The 20,099-nt window shown below is 47.4% G+C and overlaps 1 protein-coding gene across 1 annotated transcript in view; it reads left to right on the forward strand.

The window, feature by feature from the left end:
• Positions 1-27: 27 nt before the first annotated feature.
• The window catches only part of LOC115122673 (liver-expressed antimicrobial peptide 2), a 35,144-nt gene continuing 15,072 nt past the window's right edge, over positions 28-20,099 (forward strand). The window contains exon 1 of the mRNA XM_065007626.1: positions 28-129. Within this exon, the coding sequence (XP_064863698.1) occupies positions 67-129 (63 nt within the window). The 5' untranslated portion in view covers positions 28-66. The remainder of the gene's footprint in view (positions 130-20,099) is intronic.

The following is a 20,099-nucleotide window of genomic DNA, read 5'->3' on the forward strand; positions in this document are numbered from 1 at the left end:
CTGACGTCATGTAAACAGGGAGAAAAGAAAGGGGTCGAGAAGAAGGTCATTGTGAAAAATCCAGACATGAAAGATTGCTGTGAAAGAAACAGTCTTGTAGGTCCAAAACTTCAACACAGGAGAGGGAAAGTAAGTTTTCCATGCAATTTTATTATCTTTTTTGGGGGGGATACATGAACTCTGCTGGACGATTTAGCATTGGTAGTTAACTAGCCTAGTGTTCGCTAGCTGGCTAACTGTAGGTAGCAAACGTTAGCTGGCCTACAGTACCAACTAGGTACTTCATAGTCTTCATAGTCATAAATCCTGTGCAACAAGTAGTGACAACCTTGTACTTATGCAGATATTACAAATATGTACTCTGTGGTGTATTACTGTGTTTATGGCTCTGTTTTTGGCGGCACGTAGCCTAGTGGCTAGAGTGTAGAGGCGACAAGTAGCCTAGTGGGTAGAGTGTAGAGGCGGCAGGTAGCCTAGTGGTTAGAGTGTAGAGGCGGTAGGTAGCCTAGTGGGTAGAGTGTAGAGGCGGCAGGTAGCCTAGTGGGTAGAGTGTAGAGGCGGCAGGTAGCCTAGTGGGTAGAGTGTAGGGGTGGCAGGTAGCCTAGTGGTTAGAGTGTAGTGGCGGCAGGTAGACTAGTGGTTAGAGTGTAGAGGTGGCAGGTAGCCTAGTGGTTAGAGTGTAGAGGCGGCAGGTAGCCTAGTGGGTAGAGTGTAGGGGTGGCAGGTAGCCTATTGGTTAGAGTGTAGAGGTGGCAGGTAGCCTAGTGGTTAGAGTGTAGAGGTGGCAGGTAGCCTAGTGGTTAGAGTGTAGAGGCGGCAGGTAGCCTAGTGGTTAGAGTGTAGAGGTGGCAGGTAGCCTAGTGGTTAGAGTGTAGAGGTGGCAGGTAGCCTAGTGGTTAGAGTGTAGAGGTGGCAGGTAGCCTAGTGGTTAGAGTGTAGAGGCGGCAGGTAGCCTAGTGGTTCAGAGTGTAGAGGCGGCAGGTAGCCTAGTGGTTAGAGTGTAGAGGCGACAAGTAGTCTAGAATGCCCAAGTTGACAAGGTAAAAATCTGTCGTTCTGCCCCTGAGCAAGGCAGTTAACCCATTGTTCCCCATGCACTGAAGACATGAATGTCGATTAAGGAAGCCCCCCCCCACACCTCTCTGATTCAGAGGGGTTGGGTTAAATGTGGAAGGCACATTTCAGTTGAAGGCATTCAGTTGTACAACTGACTGGGTTTCCCCCTTTCCCTTTAGAAACAGATGATTAGATTGTCAGAATGGGTAACGTACTTTGTAGGTACACAATAATTACAAGTAAGTACACCGCAAGATGCATTTAATTTTAACTAGCTAAATCCTGTGTAAACACCTAGTAATTACATTGTACTTGTGCAGATATTACATGTACTCTGTGACGTACTAATGTGATTTATTTTGTCACTTGGATGGAGCTTCCAGAAGCCATAAAATAAGGACCAAGTGGTCAGGATGGGTAATGTACTATATAAATACACATTAAATACACTATTGATTTACAAGTAGTCCTGAAGATACACTTCATTTTAACTGGTGTAACACACCAAGTGAGCACATTGTACTTATGCTGACAGACATTACATGTACTCTGCGATGTACTATAGCGGGTTTAGCCTTTCACTTGGATGTCAACGAGGTTCAGGTTGTCCTAATGGGTAACGTACACATTAATCCTATGTTTTAAAATAATAATAATAATAATAATAATAAAGAATCTGGGATGGCACCCGTATGGTTGACCCCTGTCAGTGAGGTTAACCTATATCTGATCTGGTTTTGTCAATTCAACCAGGTTTAACCCAAATGGAAGACTTTTTGGGGCACAAGTGCTAGCAACAACATTGAGTGGATATTATGAAGAGTGGGCATTCACGGCTAGGCAATTAGATCCTTTTGAGCCTCTAAACTTTAATCTCGGACACCCAGCAAATCTGTCCACAAGACATTACAACCTTGTGACAGTTATTACTAAATCGGATGCAGCTGAGAAGAAACTAAACACTAAATTGGACGATCTATGCTTGTTACCATGACCGTCATCAACGGGCAAAAGTGTCCACTAAATTCATTACACTGTAATAAAGATGTCTTAAAATGAAGTGTCAACGATCAAACTATAGGGGAAATTTAGGGTTGGAACTGGGAACTCTTGTAAATGTCAAATTAGCCTCGTGGTTAGTGAGAGTATCAGCACAAAGGGTTAATCAATATGGACCCCATCCCTTAACACGGCTAACAGGAGCCTCTGATCTGTCCTGGCCAATAGTGTAAGATGTGTTCTTCCCACCACTGCTGTGTGGAGCAACACTGTCTGGTCAGTGAGACTACAGTAAACAAGGTAAACGCCATCTAGTGGACTGCACAACACATGACATGTCTTCTGACGAAAAGAGGTACATGTTACCCACTACAGTAGCTAGTGATGCCTACTGTGTATCAAAACAGGGCAGGTGTGAAATTCCTGGTATCACCACATATCTGCTGCTGACTTTTCTTTCCGGATAATTTTTTTTTGCACAATTTCTTAAATTGATTCATTTGTATCCTGTCCATAACAAAATCAGCCAAAGTATGTAGGGGTGGCAGGTAGCCTAGTGGTTAGAGTGTAGAGGTGGCAGGTAGCCTAGTGGTTAGAGTGTAGAGGTGGCAGGTAGCCTAGTGGTTAGAGTGTAGAGGTGGCAGGTAGCCTAGTGGTTAGAGTGTAGAGGTGGCAGGTAGCCTAGTGGTTAGAGTGTAGAGGTGGCAGGTAGCCTAGTGGTTAGAGTGTAGAGGTGGCAGGTAGCCTAGTGGTTAGAGTGTAGAGGCGGCAGGTAGCCTAGTGGTTAGAGTGTAGCGGCGGCAGGTAGCCTAGTGGTTAGAGTGTAGAGGCGGCAGGTAGCCTAGTGGTTAGAGTGTAGAGGCGGCAGGTAGCCTAGTGGTTAGAGTGTAGAGGCGGCAGGAAGCCTAGTGGTTAGAGTGTAGAGGAGGCAGGTAGCCTAGTGGTTCAGAGTGTAGAGGAGGCAGGTAGCCTAGTGGTTCAGAGTGTAGAGGCGGCAGGTAGCCTAGTGGTTCAGAGTGTAGAGGCGGCAGGTAGCCTAGTGGTTAGAGTGGAGGGGTGGCAGGTAGCCTAGTGGTTAGGTCGTTGGGCCAGTTACCAAAAGGTTGCTGGATTGAATCCCAGAGCTGACAGGGTAAAAAAAAAAAAAGTTGTTCTGACCCTGAACAAGGCAGTTAACCCACTGTTCCCCGGTAGGACTACATATGCATCCTCGTGTGGTTTTTGGAACATGGCTAAAAGAAATCTGGAGCTGTTGTTATTACAGGTCCCGAACCACCCTGCTATCTCTGTCAACAACTACTCTCAGTGCCCCAAATGGCACCCTATTCCCTATATAGTGCACTACTTTTGACCAGAGCCCTGGGGGCCTTAGTGAAAGTAGTGCACTACATAGGGAATAGGTTGTTATTTGGAACAGAACTACTGTCCTATCTCCCCTGACAACGATGGAACTCCAAACACACATACTGTCCCACATTTTGTTACATCACAGCCTTATTCTAAATTGGATTTTTTTTAAATCCTCAGCAATTTACACACATATATCCCATAACGACAAAGTGAAAACAGGTTTTTAGACATGTCTGAAAATTAATAAATAACAGAAATACCTTATTTACATACGTATTCAGACCCTTTGCTATGAGACTCAAAAATGAGCTCAGGTGCATCCTATTTCCATTGATCATCCTTAAGAGAGCGTCTGCTAAATGACTTAAATGTAAATGTAAATGTACAACTTGATTGGAGTCCACCTGTGGTAAATTCAATTGATTGGACATGATTTGGAAAGGCACACACCTGTTTATATAAGGTCCCACACTTGACAGTACATGTCAGAGCAAAAACAAAGCCATGAGGTCAAAGGATGTGTCTGTGGCGTGTCGAGACAGGATTGTGCCGAGACAGGATTGTGTCGAGACAGGATTGTGCCGAGACAGGATTGTGTCGAGACAGGATTGTGCTGAGACAGGATTGTGCCGAGACAGGATTGTGTCGAGACAGGATTGTGTCGAGACAGGATTGTGCCGAGACAGGATTGTGCCGAGACAGGATTGTGTCGAGACAGGATGTCGAGACAGGATTGTGTCGAGACAGGATTGTGTCGAGACAGGATTGTGCCGAGACAGGATTGTGTCGAGACAGGATTGTGCCGAGACAGGATTGTGCCGAGACAGGATTGTGCCGAGACAGGATTGTGCCGAGACAGGATTGTGCCGAGACAGGATTGTGTCGAGACAGGATTGTGTCGAGACAGGATTGTGCCGAGACAGGATTGTGTCGAGGCACAGATCTGGGGGAGGGTACCATTTATTTATTTTTTTGACAGGCTATTTAGAGTTTTCCAAAAGTCACCTAAAGACTATCAGACCATGATAAACAAGATTCTCTGATCTGATGAAACCAAGATTGAACTCTTTGGCCTGAATGCCAAGTGTCACTTCTAGAGGAAACCTGGCACCATCCCTGCAGGCAAGCATGTGGTGGCAGCATCATGCTGTGGAGAGGTTTTTCAGCGGAAGGGCCTGAGAGACTAGTCAGGATCGAGGCAAAGATGAACATAGCAAAGTACAGAGAGATTGATGACAACCTGCTCAGGACCACAGACTGGGGAAAAGGTTCAACTTCCAACAGGACAACAACCCTAAGCACACAGCCAAGACAACACAGGAGATGCTCTGGGACAAGTCTCTGATTGTCCTTGAGTGGCCCAGCCAGAGCCTGGACTTGAACCTGATTTAACATCTCTAGATAGACCTGATAATAGCTGTGCAGCGACTCTCCCCATCATTCTGACAGAGCTTGAGAGAATCTGCAGAGTAAAATGGGAGAAACTCCCCAAATACAGGTGTGCCATGATTGTAGCGTCATACCCAAGAAGACTCAACGCTATAATCTCTGTCAAAGGTGATTCAACAAAGTACTGAGTAAAGGGTCTGAATACTTATGTAAATGTGATCTTTTTAATAAATTAGCAAAATGTCCAAATACCTGTTTTTGCGTTGTCATTATGGGTTATTGTGTGTAGATTGATGGGAGGTGGCGGGGGGACGACTATTTAATACATTTTAGAATAAGGCTGTAATATAACTAAATGTGAAAAAAAAGTCTAGGGGTCTGAATACTTTCCGAATGTCACAAATGGTGATTAACAAAAGACGAGGTTGGGGGTGATAGTTTTCCCACAGTGTTGAGGAATGCTCCATTCACTAGTTCATATTGTTAGTCAGACCCCCAAGCTCCAAGTCTTGGCTCACCTTCTGTGGCTGACACGGATGACTACTAACCAGGCCGCCATGTTTGGCAGCGATGACAAATGACAGCGATGGAGTTGGAGTTGGCAAGAGCACAATCAGGCTTAGGACCAGGCTAGATGACCACATAGGTTGGTTTACTGTACTGTATGTGAATAACAGGATGGGGATGATGAGAGAGGACTAGAGCTGTTGCACCAGACCATGACCCCCGTCTTGACCCCTAATCTATTATACTGCAACAGAAGGTGTTAAGTAGCTTGTTGATTCAGGAACTTTTCCTTTCTCTGTGTCACAATGATACCTCTTAATTCTTCAACTCCAGGGGTGGCAGGGTAGCCTAGTGGTTAGAGTGTTGGACTAGTAACCGCAAGGTTGTAAGTTCAAATCCCCGAGTTGACAAGTTACAAATCTGTCATTCTGCACCACTAGGCCGTCATTGAAAATAAGAATTTGTTCTTAACTGACTTGCCTAGTTAAATAAAGGTAACATTTAAAACAAATCCGGCCGTGATTGGGAGTCCTATAGGGCAACAGATAATTGGCCAGGGTCATTGTAAATAAGAATTGGTTCATTAACTGACTTTCCTAGTTAAAGGTTACATTTAAAAAAACTATATATTTAAAAAAAAATCCTCCTACACTTGTAGGATTGTCTGCTAAAATCACACCAATGGACGAAGCTACAAGCATGGAATATAGTCTGTGTTTGGCAGAACTAGACCAAACCCCTAGCACTGAACCATGGACTTTTATCTGGGACTGACCACAATCATATATCTCTGCATGGTTGGGTCTTCCACTAACACACCAGACTATAAACTGAACCACCCCCAATATACAGTACTGCTGCTGAATTCATGTGAGACCACTGTGCTCCTCAGCCCTGCATATGTGAGACCACTGTGCTCCTCAGCCCTGCATATGTGAGACCACTGTGCTCCTCAGCCCTGCATATGTGAGACCACTGTGCTCCTCAGCCCTGCATATGTGAGACCACTGTGCTCCTCAGCCCTGCATATGTGAGACCACTGTGCTCCTCAGCCCTGCATATGTGAGACCACTGTGCTCCTCAGCCCTGCATATGTGAGACCACTGTGCTCCTGAACCCTGCATATGTGAGACCACTGTGCTCCTGAACCCTGCATATGTGAGACCACTGTGCTCCTCAGCCCTGCATATGTGAGACCACTGTACTCCTGAACCCTGCATATGTGAGACCACTGTGCTCCTCAGCCCTGCATATGTGAGACCACTGTGCTCCTGAACCCTGCATATGTGAGACCACTGTGCTCCTGAACCCTGCATATGTGAGACCACTGTGCTCCTCAGCCCTGCATATGTGAGACCACTGTGCTCCTGAACCCTGCATATGTGAGACCACTGTGCTCCTGAACCCTGCATATGTGAGACCACTGTGCTCCTGAACCCTGCATATGTGAGACCACTGTGCTCCTCAGTCCTGCATATGTGAGAGTCTACACCAGCTCTGTCTACACCAGTTCTGGTTTCAAATAGTAATTGATTTGTTACAAATAATTTAGCTGCTATTCACGGAGGTTGTCTGGTGCAATGGAATAGTCTAGTCCTAAAAGTACAAACACCATCTATCTGGAACTCCAGGCAGACTCAATAAAGCAACAAATTTGATGAAAAAAAAAAAACTCCAAATACTATTTGAACCGAAGTCTGACCCACCCAACTCAGAGAGGATAGGAGACATAGCATGGTAAAAAGGGTGTCAGTGACCTACCCAACTCAGAGAGGATAGGAGACATAGCATGGTAAAAAGGGTGTCAGTGACCCACCCAACTCCGAGAGGATAGGAGACATAGCATGGTAAAAAGGGTGTCAGTGACCCACCCAACTCCGAGAGGATAGGAGACATAGCATGGTAAAAAGGGTGTCAGTGACCCACCCAACTCAGAGAGGATAGGAGACATAGCATGGTAAAAAGGGTGTCAGTGACCCACCCAACTCAGAGAGGATAGGAGACATAGCATGGTAAAAAGGGTGTCAGTGACCCACCCAACTCCGAGAGGATAGGAGACATAGCATGGTAAAAAGGGTGTCAGTGACCCACCCAACTCCGAGAGGATAGGAGACATAGCATGGTAAAAGGGTGTCAGTGACCCACCCAACTCAGAGAGGATAGGAGACATAGCATGGTAAAAGGGTGTCAGTGACCCACCCAACTCAGAGAGGATAGGAGACATAGCATGGTAAAAGGGTGTCAGTGACCCACCCAACTCCGAGAGGATAGGAGACATAGCATGGTAAAAGGGTGTCAGTGACCCACCCAACTCAGAGAGGATAGGAGACATAGCATGGTAAAAGGGTGTCAGTGACCTACCCAACTCAGAGAGGATAGGAGACATAGCATGGTAAAAGGGTGTCAGTGACCCACCCAACTCAGAGAGGATAGGAGACATAGCATGGTAAAAAGGGTGTCAGTGACCCACCCAACTCAGAGAGGATAGGAGACATAGCATGGTAAAAGGGTGTCAGTGACCCACCCAACTCAGAGAGGATAGGAGACATAGCATGGTAAAAGGGTGTCAGTGACCCACCCAACTCAGAGAGGATAGGAGACATAGCATGGTAAAAGGGTGTCAGTGACCTACCCAACTCAGAGAGGATAGGAGACATAGCATGGTAAAAAGGGTGTCAGTGACCTACCCAACTCAGAGAGGATAGGAGACATAGCATGGTAAAAGGGTGTCAGTGACCTACCCAACTCAGAGAGGATAGGAGACATAGCATGGTAAAAAGGGTGTCAGTGACCTACCCAACTCAGAGAGGATAGGAGACATAGCATGGTAAAAAGGGTGTCAGTGACCTACCCAACTCCGAGAGGATAGGAGACATAGCATGGTAAAAGGGTGTCAGTGACCCACCCAACTCAGAGAGGATAGGAGACATAGCATGGTAAAAGGGTGTCAGTGACCTACCCAACTCCGAGAGGATAGGAGACATAGCATGGTAAAAGGGTGTCAGTGACCCACCCAACTCAGAGAGGATAGGAGACATAGCATGGTAAAAGGGTGTCAGTGACCTACCCAACTCAGAGAGGATAGGAGACATAGCATGGTAAAAAGGGTGTCAGTGACCCACCCAACTCAGAGAGGATAGGAGACATAGCATGGTAAAAAGGGTGTCAGTGACCTACCCAACTCCGAGAGGATAGGAGACATAGCATGGTAAAAAGGGTGTCAGTGACCTACCCAACTCAGAGAGGATAGGAGACATAGCATGGTAAAAAGGGTGTCAGTGACCTACCCAACTCAGAGAGGATAGGAGACATAGCATGGTAAAAAGGGTGTCAGTGACCTACCCAACTCAGAGAGGATAGGAGACATAGCATGGTAAAAAGGGTGTCAGTGACCTACCCAACTCAGAGAGGATAGGAGACATAGCATGGTAAAAGGGTGTCAGTGACCTACCCAACTCCGAGAGGATAGGAGACATAGCATGGTAAAAGGGTGTCAGTGACCTACCCAACTCCGAGAGGATAGGAGACATAGCATGGTAAAAAGGGTGTCAGTGACCCACCCAACTCAGAGAGGATAGGAGACATAGCATGGTAAAAGGGTGTCAGTGACCTACCCAACTCCGAGAGGATAGGAGACATAGCATGGTAAAAAGGGTGTCAGTGACCCACCCAACTCAGAGAGTATAGGAGACATAGCATGGTAAAAGGGTGTCAGTGACCTACCCAACTCAGAGAGGATAGGAGACATAGCATGGTAAAAGGGTGTCAGTGACCCACCCAACTCAGAGAGGATAGGAGACATAGCATGGTAAAAAGGGTGTCAGTGACCTACCCAACTCCGAGAGGATAGGAGACATAGCATGGTAAAAAGGGTGTCAGTGACCCACCCAACTCAGAGAGGATAGGAGACATAGCATGGTAAAAAGGGTGTCAGTGACCTACCCAACTCAGAGAGGATAGGAGACATAGCATGGTAAAAAGGGTGTCAGTGACCTACCCAACTCAGAGAGGATAGGAGACATAGCATGGTAAAAGGGTGTCAGTGACCTACCCAACTCCGAGAGGATAGGAGACATAGCATGGTAAAAGGGTGTCAGTGACCTACCCAACTCCGAGAGGATAGGAGACATAGCATGGTAAAAGGGTGTCAGTGACCCACCCAACTCAGAGAGGATAGGAGACATAGCATGGTAAAAAGGGTGTCAGTGACCTACCCAACTCCGAGAGGATAGGAGACATAGCATGGTAAAAGGGTGTCAGTGACCCACCCAACTCAGAGAGTATAGGAGACATAGCATGGTAAAAGGGTGTCAGTGACCTACCCAACTCAGAGAGGATAGGAGACATAGCATGGTAAAAGGGTGTCAGTGACCCACCCAACTCAGAGAGGATAGGAGACATAGCATGGTAAAAAGGGTGTCAGTGACCTACCCAACTCCGAGAGGATAGGAGACATAGCATGGTAAAAAGGGTGTCAGTGACCCACCCAACTCAGAGAGGATAGGAGACATAGCATGGTAAAAGGGTGTCAGTGACCTACCCAACTCAGAGAGGATAGGAGACATAGCATGGTAAAAGGGTGTCAGTGACCTACCCAACTCAGAGAGGATAGGAGACATAGCATGGTAAAAAGGGTGTCAGTGACCCACCCAACTCAGAGAGGATAGGAGACATAGCATGGTAAAAGGGTGTCAGTGACCTACCCAACTCAGAGAGGATAGGAGACATAGCATGGTAAAAGGGTGTCAGTGACCTACCCAACTCAGAGAGGATAGGAGACATAGCATGGTAAAAATGGTGTCAGTGACCCACCCAACTCAGAGAGGATAGGAGACATAGCATGGTAAAAGGGTGTCAGTGACCTACCCAACTCAGAGAGGATAGGAGACATAGCATGGTAAAAGGGTGTCAGTGACCTACCCAACTCCGAGAGGATAGGAGACATAGCATGGTAAAAAGGGTGTCAGTGACCCACCCAACTCAGAGAGGATAGGAGACATAGCATGGTAAAAAGGGTGTCAGTGACCTACCCAACTCAGAGAGGATAGGAGACATAGCATGGTAAAAGGGTGTCAGTGACCTACCCAACTCAGAGAGGATAGGAGACATAGCATGGTAAAAGGGTGTCAGTGACCTACCCAACTCCGAGAGGATAGGAGACATAGCATGGTAAAAGGGTGTCAGTGACCTACCCAACTCCGAGAGGATAGGAGACATAGCATGGTAAAAGGGTGTCAGTGACCCACCCAACTCAGAGAGGATAGGAGACATAGCATGGTAAAAAGGGTGTCAGTGACCTACCCAACTCCGAGAGGATAGGAGACATAGCATGGTAAAAAGGGTGTCAGTGACCCACCCAACTCAGAGAGTATAGGAGACATAGCATGGTAAAAGGGTGTCAGTGACCTACCCAACTCAGAGAGGATAGGAGACATAGCATGGTAAAAAGGGTGTCAGTGACCCACCCAACTCAGAGAGGATAGGAGACATAGCATGGTAAAAGGGTGTCAGTGACCTACCCAACTCCGAGAGGATAGGAGACATAGCATGGTAAAAGGGTGTCAGTGACCCACCCAACTCAGAGAGGATAGGAGACATAGCATGGTAAAAGGGTGTCAGTGACCTACCCAACTCAGAGAGGATAGGAGACATAGCATGGTAAAAGGGTGTCAGTGACCTACCCAACTCAGAGAGGATAGGAGACATAGCATGGTAAAAAGGGTGTCAGTGACCCACCCAACTCAGAGAGGATAGGAGACATAGCATGGTAAAAAGGGTGTCAGTGACCTACCCAACTCAGAGAGGATAGGAGACATAGCATGGTAAAAGGGTGTCAGTGACCTACCCAACTCAGAGAGGATAGGAGACATAGCATGGTAAAAATGGTGTCAGTGACCCACCCAACTCAGAGAGGATAGGAGACATAGCATGGTAAAAAGGGTGTCAGTGACCTACCCAACTCAGAGAGGATAGGAGACATAGCATGGTAAAAAGGGTGTCAGTGACCTACCCAACTCAGAGAGGATAGGAGACATAGCATGGTAAAAGGGTGTCAGTGACCCACCCAACTCAGAGAGGATAGGAGACATAGCATGGTAAAAGGGTGTCAGTGACCTACCCAACTCAGAGAGGATAGGAGACATAGCATGGTAAAAAGGGTGTCAGTGACCTACCCAACTCAGAGAGGATAGGAGACATAGCATGGTAAAAGGGTGTCAGTGACCTACCCAACTCCGAGAGGATAGGAGACATAGCATGGTAAAAGGGTGTCAGTGACCTACCCAACTCGAGAGGATAGGAGACATAGCATGGTAAAAAGGGTGTCAGTGACCCACCCAACTCAGAGAGGATAGGAGACATAGCATGGTAAAAAGGGTGTCAGTGACCTACCCAACTCCGAGAGGATAGGAGACATAGCATGGTAAAAAGGGTGTCAGTGACCCACCCAACTCAGAGAGGATAGGAGACATAGCATGGTAAAAAGGGTGTCAGTGACCTACCCAACTCAGAGAGGATAGGAGACATAGCATGGTAAAAAGGGTGTCAGTGACCCACCCAACTCAGAGAGGATAGGAGACATAGCATGGTAAAAAGGGTGTCAGTGACCTACCCAACTCCGAGAGGATAGGAGACATAGCATGGTAAAAAGGGTGTCAGTGACCCACCCAACTCAGAGAGGATAGGAGACATAGCATGGTAAAAAGGGTGTCAGTGACCTACCCAACTCAGAGAGGATAGGAGACATAGCATGGTAAAAAGGGTGTCAGTGACCCACCCAACTCAGAGAGGATAGGAGACATAGCATGGTAAAAGGGTGTCAGTGACCTACCCAACTCAGAGAGGATAGGAGACATAGCATGGTAAAAAGGGTGTCAGTGACCTACCCAACTCAGAGAGGATAGGAGACATAGCATGGTAAAAATGGTGTCAGTGACCCACCCAACTCAGAGAGGATAGGAGACATAGCATGGTAAAAGGGTGTCAGTGACCTACCCAACTCAGAGAGGATAGGAGACATAGCATCGTAAAAGGGTGTCAGTGACCTACCCAACTCAGAGAGGATAGGAGACATAGCATGGTAAAAAGGGTGTCAGTGACCCACCCAACTCAGAGAGGATAGGAGACATAGCATGGTAAAAGGGTGTCAGTGACCTACCCAACTCAGAGAGGATAGGAGACATAGCATGGTAAAAAGGGTGTCAGTGACCCACCCAACTCAGAGAGGATAGGAGACATAGCATGGTAAAAGGGTGTCAGTGACCCACCCAACTCAGAGAGGATAGGAGACATAGCATGGTAAAAAGGGTGTCAGTGACCCACCCAACTCAGAGAGGATAGGAGACATAGCATGGTAAAAAGGGTGTCAGTGACCTACCCAACTCAGAGAGGATAGGAGACATAGCATGGTAAAAAGGGTGTCAGTGACCTACCCAACTCAGAGAGGATAGGAGACATAGCATGGTAAAAAGGGTGTCAGTGACCCACCCAACTCAGAGAGGATAGGAGACATAGCATGGTAAAAAGGGTGTCAGTGACCCACCCAACTCAGAGAGGATAGGAGACATAGCATGGTAAAAAGGGTGTCAGTGACCCACCCAACTCAGAGAGGATAGGAGACATAGCATGGTAAAAAGGGTGTCAGTGACATAGCAACTGGATAGGAAATAGCATGGTAAAAAGGGTGTCAGTGACCCACCCAACTCAGAGAGGATAGGAGACATAGCATGGTAAAAGGGTGTCAGTGACCTACCCAACTCAGAGAGGATAGGAGACATAGCATGGTAAAAAGGGTGTCAGTGACCTACCCAACTCAGAGAGGATAGGAGACATAGCATGGTAAAGGGTGTCAGTGACCTACCCAACTCAGAGAGGATAGGAGACATAGCATGGTAAAAAGGGTGTCAGTGACCTACCCAACTCAGAGAGGATAGGAGACATAGCATGGTAAAAAGGGTGTCAGTGACCTACCCAACTCAGAGAGGATAGGAGACATAGCATGGTAAAAAGGGTGTCAGTGACCTACCCAACTCAGAGAGGATAGGAGACATAGCATGGTAAAAAGGGTGTCAGTGACCCACCCAACTCAGAGAGGATAGGAGACATAGCATGGTAAAAAGGGTGTCAGTGACCCACCCAACTCAGAGAGGATAGGAGACATAGCATGGTAAAAAGGGTGTCAGTGACCCACCCAACTCAGAGAGGATAGGAGACATAGCATGGTAAAAGGGTGTCAGTGACCTACCCAACTCAGAGAGGATAGGAGACATAGCATGGTAAAAAGGGTGTCAGTGACCTACCCAACTCAGAGAGGATAGGAGACATAGCATGGTAAAAAGGGTGTCAGTGACCCACCCAACTCAGAGAGGATAGGAGACATAGCATGGTAAAAAGGGTGTCAGTGACCTACCCAACTCAGAGAGGATAGGAGACATAGCATGGTAAAAAGGGTGTCAGTGACCCACCCAACTCAGAGAGGATAGGAGACATAGCATGGTAAAAAGGGTGTCAGTGACCTACCCAACTCAGAGAGGATAGGAGACATAGCATGGTAAAAAGGGTGTCAGTGACCTACCCAACTCAGAGAGGATAGGAGACATAGCATGGTAAAAAGGGTGTCAGTGACCTACCCAACTCAGAGAGGATAGGAGACATAGCATGGTAAAAAGGGTGTCAGTGACCTACCCAACTCAGAGAGGATAGGAGACATAGCATGGTAAAAAGGGTGTCAGTGACCTACCCAACTCAGAGAGGATAGGAGACATAGCATGGTAAAAAGGGTGTCAGTGACCTACCCAACTCAGAGAGGATAGGAGACATAGCATGGTAAAAAGGGTGTCAGTGACCCACCCAACTCAGAGAGGATAGGAGACATAGCATGGTAAAAAGGGTGTCAGTGACCTACCCAACTCAGAGAGGATAGGAGACATAGCATGGTAAAAAGGGTGTCAGTGACCCACCCAACTCAGAGAGGATAGGAGACATAGCATGGATGGTAAAAAGGGTGTCAGTGACCTACCCAACTCAGAGAGGATAGGAGACATAGCATGGTAAAAAGGGTGTCAGTGACCTACCCAACTCAGAGAGGATAGGAGACATAGCATGGTAAAAAGGGTGTCAGTGACCCACCCAACTCAGAGAGGATAGGAGACATAGCATGGTAAAAGGGTGTCAGTGACCTACCCAACTCAGAGAGGATAGGAGACATAGCATGGTAAAAGGGTGTCAGTGACCCACCCAACTCAGAGAGGATAGGAGACATAGCATGGTAAAAAAGGGTGTCAGTGACCTACCCAACTCAGAGAGGATAGGAGACATAGCATGGTAAAAAGGGTGTCAGTGACCTACCCAACTCAGAGAGGATAGGAGACATAGCATGGTAAAAAGGGTGTCAGTGACCTACCCAACTCAGAGAGGATAGGAGACATAGCATGGTAAAAAAGGGTGTCAGTGACCTACCCAACTCAGAGAGGATAGGAGACATAGCATGGTAAAAAGGGTGTCAGTGACCTACCCAACTCAGAGAGGATAGGAGACATAGCATGGTAAAAGGGTGTCAGTGACCTACCCAACTCAGAGAGCATAGGAGACATAGCATGGTAAAAAGGGTGTCAGTGACCCACCCAACTCAGAGAGGATAGGAGACATAGCATGGTAAAAAGGGTGTCAGTGGTACCCAAAGAGAGGATAGGAGACATAGCATGGTAAAAAGGGTGAGTGACCTACCCAACTCAGAGAGGATAGGAGACATAGCATGGTAAAAAGGGTGTCAGTGACCCACCCAACTCAGAGAGGATAGGAGACATAGCATGGTAAAAGGGTGTCAGTGACCTACCCAACTCAGAGAGGATAGGAGACATAGCATGGTAAAAAGGGTGTCAGTGACCCACCCAACTCAGAGAGGATAGGAGACATAGCATGGTAAAAAGGGTGTCAGTGACCCACCCAACTCAGAGAGGATAGGAGACATAGCATGGTAAAAAGGGTGTCAGTGACCCACCCAACTCAGAGAGGATAGGAGACATAGCATGGTAAAAGGGTGTCAGTGACCTACCCAACTCAGAGAGGATAGGAGACATAGCATGGTAAAAAAGGGTGTCAGTGACCTACCCAACTCAGAGAGGATAGGAGACATAGCATGGTAAAAGGGTGTCAGTGACCTACCCAACTCAGAGAGGATAGGAGACATAGCATGGTAAAAAGGGTGTCAGTGACCTACCCAACTCAGAGAGGATAGGAGACATAGCATGGTAAAAAGGGTGTCAGTGACCTACCCAACTCAGAGAGGATAGGAGACATAGCATGGTAAAAGGGTGTCAGTGACCTACCCAACTCCGAGAGGATAGGAGACATAGCATGGTAAAAAGGGTGTCAGTGACCCACCCAACTCAGAGAGGATAGGAGACATAGCATGGTAAAAAGGGTGTCAGTGACCTACCCAACTCCGAGAGGATAGGAGACATAGCATGGTAAAAGGGTGTCAGTGACCCACCTAACTCAGAGAGGATAGGAGACATAGCATGGTAAAAAGGGTGTCAGTGACCCACCCAACTCAGAGAGGATAGGAGACATAGCATGGTAAAAAGGGTGTCAGTGACCTACCCAACTCAGAGAGGATAGGAGACATAGCATGGTAAAAGGGTGTCAGTGACCCACCCAACTCAGAGAGGATAGGAGACATAGCATGGTAAAAGGGTGTCAGTGACCACCCAACTCAGAGAGGATAGGAGACATAGCATGGTAAAAAGGGTGTCATGACCTACCCAACTCAGAGAGGATAGGAGACATAGCATGGTAAAAGGGTGTCAGTGACCTACCCAACTCAGAGAGGATAGGAGACATAGCATGGTAAAAAAGGGTGTCAGTGACCTACCCAACTCAGAGAGGATAGGAGACATAGCATGGTAAAAAGGGTGTCAGTGACCTACCCAACTCAGAGAGGATAGGAGACATAGCATGGTAAAAAGGGTGTCAGTGACCTACCCAACTCAGAGAGGATAGGAGACATAGCATGGTAAAAAGGGTGTCAGTGACCCACCCAACTCAGAGAGGATAGGAGACATAGCATGGTAAAAAGGGTGTCAGTGACCTACCCAACTCAGAGAGGATAGGAGACATAGCATGGTAAAAAGGGTGTCAGTGACCCACCCAACTCAGAGAGGATAGGAGACATAGCATGGATGGTAAAAAGGGTGTCAGTGACCTACCCAACTCAGAGAGGATAGGAGACATAGCATGGTAAAAAGGGTGTCAGTGACCTACCCAACTCAGAGAGGATAGGAGACATAGCATGGTAAAAGGGTGTCAGTGACCCACCCAACTCAGAGAGGATAGGAGACATAGCATGGTAAAAAGGGTGTCAGTGACCTACCCAACTCAGAGAGGATAGGAGACATAGCATGGTAAAAGGGTGTCAGTGACCTACCCAACTCAGAGAGGAGGAGACATAGCATGGTAAAAAAGGGTGTCAGTGACCTACCCAACTCAGAGAGGATAGGAGACATAGCATGGTAAAAGGGTGTCAGTGACCTACCCAACTCAGAGAGGATAGGAGACATAGCATGGTAAAAAGGGTGTCAGTGACCTACCCAACTCAGAGAGGATAGGAGACATAGCATGGTAAAAAGGGTGTCAGTGACCTACCCAACTCAGAGAGGATAGGAGACATAGCATGGTAAAAAGGGTGTCAGTGACCCACCCAACTCAGAGAGGATAGGAGATATAGCATGGTAAAAAGGGTGTCAGTGACCTACCCAACTCAGAGAGCATAGGAGACATAGCATGGTAAAAAGGGTGTCAGTGACCCACCCAACTCAGAGAGGATAGGAGACATAGCATGGTAAAAGGGTGTCAGTGACCTACCCAACTCAGAGAGGATAGGAGACATAGCATGGTAAAAAGGGTGTCAGTGACCTACCCAACTCAGAGAGGATAGGAGACATAGCATGGTAAAAAGGGTGTCAGTGACCCACCCAACTCAGAGAGGATAGGAGACATAGCATGGTAAAAGGGTGTCAGTGACCTACCCAACTCAGAGAGGATAGGAGACATAGCATGGTAAAAAGGGTGTCAGTGACCCACCCAACTCAGAGAGGATAGGAGACATAGCATGGTAAAAGGGTGTCAGTGACCCACCCAACTCAGAGAGGATAGGAGACATAGCATGGTAAAAAGGGTGTCAGTGACCCACCCAACTCAGAGAGGATAGGAGACATAGCATGGTAAAAAGGGTGTCAGTGACCTACCCAACTCAGAGAGGATAGGAGACATAGCATGGTAAAAAGGGTGTCAGTGACCTACCCAACTCAGAGAGGATAGGAGACATAGCATGGTAAAAAGGGTGTCAGTGACCTACCCAACTCAGAGAGGATAGGAGACATAGCATGGTAAAAAGGGTGTCAGTGACCTACCCAACTCAGAGAGGATAGGAGACATAGCATGGTAGAAAGGGTGTCAGTGACCTACCCAACTCAGAGAGGATAGGAGACATAGCATGGTAAAAAGGGTGTCAGTGACCTACCCAACTCCGAGAGGATAGGAGACATAGCATGGTAAAAAGGGTGTCAGTGACCCACCCAACTCAGAGAGGATAGGAGACATAGCATGGTAAAAAGGGTGTCAGTGACCTACCCAACTCCGAGAGGATAGGAGACATAGCATGGTAAAAAGGGTGTCAGTGACCCACCTAACTCAGAGAGGATAGGAGACATAGCATGGTAAAAAGGGTGTCAGTGACCCACCCAACTCAGAGAGGATAGGAGACATAGCATGGTAAAAAGGGTGTCAGTGACCTACCCAACTCAGAGAGGATAGGAGACATAGCATGGTAAAAAGGGTGTCAGTGACCTACCCAACTCAGAGAGGATAGGAGACATAGCATGGTAAAAAGGGTGTCAGTGACCCACCCAACTCAGAGAGGATAGGAGACATAGCATGGTAAAAGGGTGTCAGTGACCTACCCAACTCAGAGAGGATAGGAGACATAGCATGGTAAAAAGGGTGTCAGTGACCTACCCAACTCAGAGAGGATAGGAGACATAGCATGGTAAAAAGGGTGTCAGTGACCCACCCAACTCAGAGAGGATAGGAGACATAGCATGGTAAAAAGGGTGTCAGTGACCTACCCAACTCAGAGAGGATAGGAGACATAGCATGGTAAAAAGGGTGTCAGTGACCTACCCAACTCAGAGAGGATAGGAGACATAGCATGGTAAAAGGGTGTCAGTGACCCACCCAACTCAGAGAGGATAGGAGACATAGCATGGTAAAAAGGGTGTCAGTGACCCACCCAACTCAGAGAGGATAGGAGACATAGCATGGTAAAAGGGTGTCAGTGACCTACCCAACTCAGAGAGGATAGGAGACATAGCATGGTAAAAGGGTGTCAGTGACCCACCCAACTCAGAGAGGATAGGAGACATAGCATGGTAAAAAGGGTGTCAGTGACCCACCCAACTCAGAGAGGATAGGAGACATAGCATGGTAAAAAGGGTGTCAGTGACCTACCCAACTCAGAGAGGATAGGAGACATAGCATGGTAAAAAGGGTGTCAGTGACCTACCCAACTCAGAGAGGATAGGAGACATAGCATGGTAAAAGGGTGTCAGTGACCTACCCAACTCAGAGAGGATAGGAGACATAGCATGGTAAAAAGGGTGTCAGTGACCCACCCAACTCAGAGAGGATAGGAGACATAGCATGGTAAAAAAGGGTGTCAGTGACCTACCCAACTCAGAGAGGATAGGAGACATAGCATGGTAAAAAGGGTGTCAGTGACCTACCCAACTCCGAGAGGATAGGAGACATAGCATGGTAAAAAGGGTGTCAGTGACCCACCCAACTCAGAGAGGATAGGAGACATAGCATGGTAAAAGGGTGTCAGTGACCTACCCAACTCCGAGAGGATAGGAGACATAGCATGGTAAAAAGGGTGTCAGTGACCCACCCAACTCCGAGAGGATAGGAGACATAGCATGGTAAAAAGGGTGTCAGTGACCCACCCAACTCAGAGAGGATAGGAGACATAGCATGGTAAAAAGGGTGTCAGTGACCTACCCAACTCCGAGAGGATAGGAGACATAGCATGGTAAAAAGGGTGTCAGTGACCCACCCAACTCAGAGAGGATAGGAGACATAGCATGGTAAAAAGGGTGTCAGTGACCTACCCAACTCAGAGAGGATAGGAGACATAGCATGGTAAAAAGGGTGTCAGTGACCTACCCAACTCAGAGAGGATAGGAGACATAGCATGGTAAAAAGGGTGTCAGTGACCTACCCAACTCAGAGAGGATAGGAGACATAGCATGGTAAAGGGTGTCAGTGACCTACCCAACTCAAGAGGATAGGAGACATAGCATGGTAAAAAGGGTGTCAGTGACCTACCCAACTCAGAGAGGATAGGAGACATAGCATGGTAAAAGGGTGTCAGTGACCTACCCAACTCCGAGAGGATAGGAGACATAGCATGGTAAAGGGTGTCAGTGACCCACCCAACTCAGAGAGGATAGGAGACATAGCATGGTAAAAGGGTGTCAGTGACCTACCCAACTCAGAGAGGATAGGAGACTAGCATGGTAAAAGGGTGTCAGTGACCTACCCAACTAGGAGACATAGCATGGTAAAGGGTGTCAGTGACCTACCCAACTCAGAGAGGATAGGAGACATAGCATGGTAAAAAGGGTGTCAGTGACCTACCCAACTCAGAGAGGATAGGAGACATAGCATGGTAAAAGGGTGTCAGTGACCCAACTCAGAGAGGATAGGAGACATAGCATGGTAAAAGGGTGTCAGTGACCTACCCA

This window comes from Oncorhynchus nerka, linkage group LG22, assembly GCF_034236695.1.
Source record: "Oncorhynchus nerka isolate Pitt River linkage group LG22, Oner_Uvic_2.0, whole genome shotgun sequence".
NCBI classification, from domain to species: Eukaryota; Metazoa; Chordata; class Actinopteri; order Salmoniformes; family Salmonidae; genus Oncorhynchus; species Oncorhynchus nerka.